At 36.8% G+C, this 6602-nt stretch overlaps 2 protein-coding genes across 2 annotated transcripts; one reads left to right on the top strand and one right to left on the bottom strand.

The window, feature by feature from the left end:
- The first annotated feature begins 121 nt into the window (after positions 1-121).
- Positions 122-2155, top strand: LOC112058254 (28S ribosomal protein S18b, mitochondrial). Its single transcript, XM_024098961.2, has 2 exons — positions 122-695; positions 1938-2155. The coding sequence occupies exons 1-2, from the start codon at positions 294-296 to the stop codon at positions 2091-2093; spliced, it is 558 nt and encodes a 185-aa protein (XP_023954729.1). The 5' UTR covers positions 122-293; the 3' UTR covers positions 2094-2155.
- On the bottom strand, positions 2110-6066 carry LOC112058253 (suppressor APC domain-containing protein 2). The gene is made up of 3 exons (XM_024098960.2): positions 4729-6066; positions 3746-3949; positions 2110-3100 (listed from the first exon to the last, which is right to left on the bottom strand). The coding sequence occupies exons 1-3, from the start codon at positions 5710-5712 to the stop codon at positions 2987-2989; spliced, it is 1302 nt and encodes a 433-aa protein (XP_023954728.1). The 5' UTR covers positions 5713-6066; the 3' UTR covers positions 2110-2986.
- Positions 6067-6602: the final 536 nt, after the last annotated feature.

A 6602-nucleotide genomic window follows, 5' to 3' on the forward strand; every position in this document is an offset into this window, starting at 1 on the left:
CTTTAAGCTAATCTCATCTGTATTTTATTCTTATAATCTGTGTTTATGTTTTTTAATCTGTGAAAAGTGATGTTTTTATTTTTATTGTTTATCTTGAATTCTAAATAGATATACTCTTTGTCTTAAATCTGCATTTGTCGTCTGTGGTGCTTATAACCTAAAAATTTATCCGTGCCTAAAAGTAAAAACTTTAATCAAAAATATTAATAAATTTGCTAAAAGTACTAAATCTATGCATAGTAAATTAGGCCAACTAATTAAAATTATATTAAATTAAATCTCGGTTTAACAATATGACATTTGCATTAAACGTAATACGTTCCGTTATTAACAGAGCAATTTTTGCCGATCTAAGAACAATCCGCTTCGTTTCTGACCAAGCTGATGAATCTGAAGAACAGCAGAAACCAATTGACCCTTCTAAAGATAGAACAAAAGTTATACCTGTTGAAACTAGTATGAGATACATGGACAGTAAAGCTTTTAAACAAACTTACGGAGATAATCCAGTTTGGTATTTATATAGACGCAATCATAGGGGTGGATTTGCTCCAAGAAAGACTAGAAAATCGTGCGTTCGCAATGGGATTATATCGACCGGTAACCCTTGTCCCATTTGTCGTGATGAGTACCTTATATTAGATCCGAGAAACACAAAACTTCTGGAGCAGTTCATATCGGAATATACAGGCCAGGTAATACCTATTTGTATTTGTTTTTACCCGACTGCAAGAAGGGTTATAATAATAATAATAACAATTCTTTATTTAAAGGTAAAAGACACCCAGTATAAAATATACAAATCTACTATATAAAAATAAGTCGGGTTTTCCTTCCTGACGCTATAACTCCAGAACGCACGAACCGATTTCCACGGTTTTGCATTCGTTGGAAAGGTCTCAGGCTCCGTGAGGTTTATAGCAAAGAAAATTCAGGAAAAATTTCAACGTAAGGTAGGATAGGGTAGGGTAGGGTACGGGTAGGGTAGGGTAGGGTAGAGGTAGGGTAGGGTACGGGTAGGGTACGTGTAGGGTAGGGGTAGGGTAGGGTACGGGTAGGGTAGGGTAGAGGTATTTGAAAGTTAACATCGAGTTTCACGCGAACGAAGTCGCGGGCATCCGCTAGTAGAATATAAAAATAATAGATGATTGCATGTTTTTAGCATTGTGTTATTAAACAAGACATCCTGGTTTTGAAACCTTAGCTACAATGCCCTGTGAGATGTGTGATGAGTCAATTGATACCAGTACAAATCATCATCATAAACAGCCATTGGACATACGCCTCTCATATGGAATTACAAACAACACAGTTTTAAGACACTTGAATCTAGCAGCAACCAGACAAGCCGTTTAATATTGGTCCATCTCCCTAGGTTTTACATTTTTTAGCATTTGTTATAATGCATTCTATTTATTTTAAAAAAGAAAGTATTAATTAAAAAATTATTTAGAAGCGAGTTTTTATAGCTGTGAGTGGCATTGCTTTTGCATTAAATGGCATCTTTTTAGTATTTATGGTACAAGGTGCCCAGCCACATGATGCTTTTTTTGCAGTTGCAAACTCTATAATATAACAATTTGCCAGGCAGAACACCTTACAAAGTGCAAATGTAACAAAGTTCGAAGCTGATTTGAAGAAATTACCTTCTGAATTTATAATGTAATTTACATATGAGTACTGCGAATAAAATTATGAAGGAATAACATTGTGAGGAAAGCTGCATACCTGAGAATTTTCTTAATTCTCTATGTGTGTGAAGTCTGCCAAACACATTGGGCCAGCATGGTGGACTATTAACCTAACAACTCATTCTTATAGGAGACTAGTGCTCAACAGTGAGCTTGTTAATGGAGGCAATGACTGAGGATAAGATAATAGTTTTAAAAAAAATTAATCTGACTATGAATAAAGCAATAAATTGTAATTTGTTGCAGATTTTGGATGCATTCAAAACTGGCCTTTGCCAAAAGAAACACAAAGAATTGTTGGTGGCGATTGAACAAGCCTGGGACCAGGGACACTTGACATACAGTGTACCATTCAGGGAATATAACTACTCCCTCTACAACAAAAATGTTGAAGCTAATTAAAACATGTACAACAATATGATCAGTAATAGTTTATTAAAATATTATTAGTTAGAAAAGTTAAATATTTTATTGGCGTATTATTTTTTATTTGACTCATATTACAATTTAGGTATAAAAGAATACTTTAACTTGACTTAGGTCACATACTAAAAAAACTTTGTGAATATCCTTTAATGTTAAGTTGTAAAAACTATACTGTAAAGCAGTAGGATGTCAGAAACCAAGTTTTAAATGTGAGTCTCAAGTAAGTTAAATACATGTGTATGAAAATTCTATATTACAATGAAGATGAAGATAAGTTGTAAGGTATACAATTATACATTGTGTTTGTGTGTGACTGTCTAAAGCATCAGCAAAACAGAAATACTCCTTTATAAATGACTTTTTTCTATTTCTAAATGGGTGGCAACATGCACAACAGTGTTCACATGGCCAAGTGGGAAACAGCCCAGAAGCAAGAAGAAGATGGGTGGCAAACTTGTTTACAAACTTACTTAGCAACCACTATGATGATGATTTCCACCAGATCATTTGAAAGTAGTTTAAAAACTCTTCTTTGTTCACATACCTTCAGTTTCAAACAAATTTTCTGTTACTATCACAAGTTAAGCCAAACCATTAAAAAGTAGAATTATATCTTAAACTAGATTTGTTTACTTCTTCAAGTTTCTTTCATAAATTACTTACCTGATTCTTGCACAAGTATAGACAATTTTAAAAAACAATGAATTTCTCATGAACTAGGTGTCCACTTAAAGTAGAATAAACAATAAATATAAGAATTCTTATTTTGCACACCATAAATAGAGCTTTATTGGCACCAGCATAAAGTTAACATGTCCTTGCATTTTTTTGCTTAGCTTTAAATACCAAAACATGCGACATTGTAACATTTATGTGAAGTTATCTATTAGTTTTGTTCTGTTTCTTTGTAGTAGCAATTCTCTTATAAGCGCAGATTTTTCTCTCTCAAGGATAGATATCCGTTCATTCTTGCGATTGACTTCCTGGAAAAAATAATACAAAGATGGTTTAATACATTTGACTACTAGAGTGTTAAAAGTTAAGACATGTTGTTGCACACCACACTAGGTTACAAAAAATTAGTAATTCTTTAAGGGCAATTGCATATGTTTTTATATCATACATTTAAACTGCCACATGAAATCACAGGCATCTCTTTCAATAAGTTTAAAGTTTTTATTAAACACAAGATTATAGAGAAGTCATATTATAGTGTTAATGAATATATAAACGACAAAAAAGCTTGGAAATGAAATGTATTGCCTACATGACTGGTTACTTACACACCTATTGTTAAATGGTGATAAACTAAAAAAGAAAAGACCTGGCTGAGTTTGTTGTTGGCTCTTCTCGAACAAAGGCGTGTTTGGAACCCTCGTAAATTTCATTTTAAGTTTTCAACTAATTATTATCATCATTATCTTAAAATATTAATACCTGACCTTTCTAAAGTGCTTGTAAACTAAGCATAATTGAAACATGACAATATTCATTTATTTCAATTATGCTTAGTTTACATTGACATGAGAGGCAAATATCTTAGCATTCATTGGATTAACTATATGGGTGTCAGCATAGACATATTAGAATTATGTACCTATGCTTAAACTATTTAGCTAAATAGGTACCTCAGCAAGCATTTTGTTTTGCGACCGCAGCACAGTAGCATTGTTGGGAGTGGTGGGCGCAGTTGCTGGTAGAGCTAGGTTCATGTGAAGCGACAACTGCCCGTGACGCCATCCAGCGGCCAGCGCCCCGAGCTGGCGGTTCAGTTCCAACACTCGCGCCCGAAGCAGCTCCAGACGCTCCTGATGTGCTTCATTCCAAGGTTCCTGAACAAAATGCATTTTCTATATTGGTATTACTCAAATAACGACGTTATCATTTACGGCTATTTAATATTTGCAGTATTTTACATTCGAAATTGACCACGACGGTTTAATATCCTTAGGTTTTATTTGTTTTTTTAGGCGTAAGTGGAGGGTATTGGCGCTGTAGTCACTTTAGTTAATAGAATTACTCCTTTGCTTATTTTTTCAACTTTATTGTGCGCTCATAAACGCGATGTCGTGAGACGTTCTGTGAATTTTACTGAAAAAGCTCGCTCAATATTTTATAGCCCGGACCCAGGGCTCGAACCCAGGAACTCGTGATACGAAGCCACATAGGCTAACTTAGTATGTGGCTTCGTATCACGAGCCAACGAGGCACTTTTAACTATGATACGAGTAGGTATGTGTTAAATAATAATCTCTTGTTATCAACCCATATTCGACTCACTGTTGAGCTCGAGTCTCCTCTCAGAATGCAGACTTCACATACGTAGAGAATTAAGGAATTCTCTAGTATGCAGGTTTCCTCACGTTTTTGCTTCACCGTTTAAGACACGTGATATTTAATTTCATAAATTGCGCACAACTGAAACGTTTGGAGGTGCATGCGGCATGCCACGGACCGGATCGAACCCACGCCCTGTGGAATCGGAGGCAGAGGTCATCCACCGGGCTATCACGGCTCTCTGTAATACGTATGTACTTATATCAATAATTATAACGATTGTATTACTATGTTCCTTTTTAAGCTATGTAGTTAATATTGCGTGTATTCTTACCACATAAGCACCCATTCTTCCAGCATAGCGCATCTTATCTTGAACTTCAGCCAACTGCTTTAAATACCACTCCCTAGCTTCCTCTACAGCAGTGAGGCCCTGTAGCAGGACATCCTTCTCCTGCTCAATTTGTTTCATTTTTTTCAACAGATTATAATCAACACCGTTGTGGAGAGTATGACGCCGTGGCTCTCGTCGACGAGGTGTCTTTCTAAGGTTCGGTTGTGTTCCATTAGCGGATCTACCATCGCCAAGACCACGATCTTGTCCTTCTATTGATCGTGTCATTTCTTCAAAATCTAACTTATTGTCCCCTAAATCGTCACTTCCCAAAACAGTTTCCTCCGATTTGAAGGTTCTAGAATTATCTTTCCTTTCCATAGCGTTTTTTTCCAGCCGCGGAGGTTTCGGAGGCCCGTAAACTCTATGCGATTGAGCGGTGTCGTGTTTAGCAACGGACGACACTTTACCGTTAGATAATATCTCTGGTAGTGGAGGGTCCTTATTTTCAATTAATTGAGGCATACTGGTTGTACGATGTTGTGTCGAATTTCCCGATGTCCGCATTAAGTTCCAGCTCCTGTCTCTATTATGAGCGGTATCTAAATCCATCAACGGAGCGGAAGGAGGTCTGTGCAGCTGTGCACTAGTCATTTGAGAGTGCAGTGCTTTGCTATCAATGTCTTCATTGATTGCGTTGATTTTATTGGAAGCGTTTTGCACTTGATTTCGTAAGAGACATATTTTGAGGCCTGTGCAAAAGCTCTCGAATGTTAGAAGTCCATCATGAGAAGCGACCTTTTGCAGGCTTTCTATAACACCGCGGGGAAGGCCTTTAGTGCGGTCGTCGCGCCATCGGTTTTCAATATCTGTTAAATTTACATACCCAGTGTGTTTATCATCCATGATATCGAACAGAGTTCTCATTGCAGAGACGAACTGTTTTGGTAATGACTCCATGTTCGAAGGATTATAGTGTATCATGTTTACGAATAGTTTAATTGTCAGAGAACGAATGAAAATTTGAATAATAACATCGCTGTCATAAAGTACTGAACTTATTTCACGACATTCACTTAACTCCGTGTATGCAAACTTAACAGAAATATTTAGGGAATTTAAAATCTGTCTTATCAGAAGGAACGTTCGATTGTACGAAATACACTTCGCCTACTTAAAGTAATACAGACATGAGACAAAAATCCGGTCGGTTAGCGAACGGTAGATCTTATAATATTATGTAGTGGGCGACTGAACCGGCTAGTTGGAGTGATTTTGCGGACTGCAGGCCACGACCGTAAAGCAAGAAACCGGTCAGACTACATTTCGGGCAGGTAGAGGCCGTGCTTAGCGTAGCTAGACTTGCCTTTGCTTTACCAATATACCTACTTAGTAACAAAAATATGCTCATCTCGTTATAAATTCCATATTGAAGATTCACATAATAAATAACTATAATAGGTGAATATATAACCTATAGTTACCTACTTGTGATTCAAAAATATTGAGACTTGTATCAATTTCAAACGACAGCAACTTAAAAAAACGGTTGCGCGGTGTGCCCTAATACGGAGCTTTATTTTATGGCATAGTAAAGTTGATCGCACATTACCAGTAATAAAATACCATACCGAGTATGTATAAAAACACCCAGACACTCGAAACACCCACGCTCATTGCACATACATTTTCCAGTTGTGGAAATCGAACCCACGCACGGCCGTGGATGCAGAAAGTAGGTTCACCCACTGCGCCACGCGGCCGTTTATATTCAGCTAGGCCCATCACGCACAACTTCGCGTAGAATTATTGTTGCACTTGTTCCTTCAAACTTATCGTGATCTACCTGTGAAACTGTATCTATATCGTAATAT

Source organism: Bicyclus anynana, chromosome 3 (assembly GCF_947172395.1).
Source record: "Bicyclus anynana chromosome 3, ilBicAnyn1.1, whole genome shotgun sequence".
NCBI lineage: Eukaryota > Metazoa > Arthropoda > Insecta > Lepidoptera > Nymphalidae > Bicyclus > Bicyclus anynana.

Excerpts from the sequence above, each read along its gene's own strand:
- LOC112058253 (XM_024098960.2), bottom strand. The coding sequence starts at position 5,712 with ATGATACACTATAATCCTTCGAACATGGAGTCATTACCAAAACAGTTC. Across the intron at positions 3,950-4,728 it reads GAAGAATGGGTGCTTATGTG|GAACCTTGGAATGAAGCACA; the intron begins GTAAGAATACAC and ends CATTTTGTTCAG. Across the intron at positions 3,101-3,745 it reads AAAACAAAATGCTTGCTGAG|GAAGTCAATCGCAAGAATGA; the intron begins GTACCTATTTAG and ends TATTTTTTCCAG.
- LOC112058254 (XM_024098961.2), top strand. The coding sequence starts at position 294 with ATGACATTTGCATTAAACGTAATACGTTCCGTTATTAACAGAGCAATT. Across the intron at positions 696-1,937 it reads TATCGGAATATACAGGCCAG|ATTTTGGATGCATTCAAAAC; the intron begins GTAATACCTATT and ends AATTTGTTGCAG.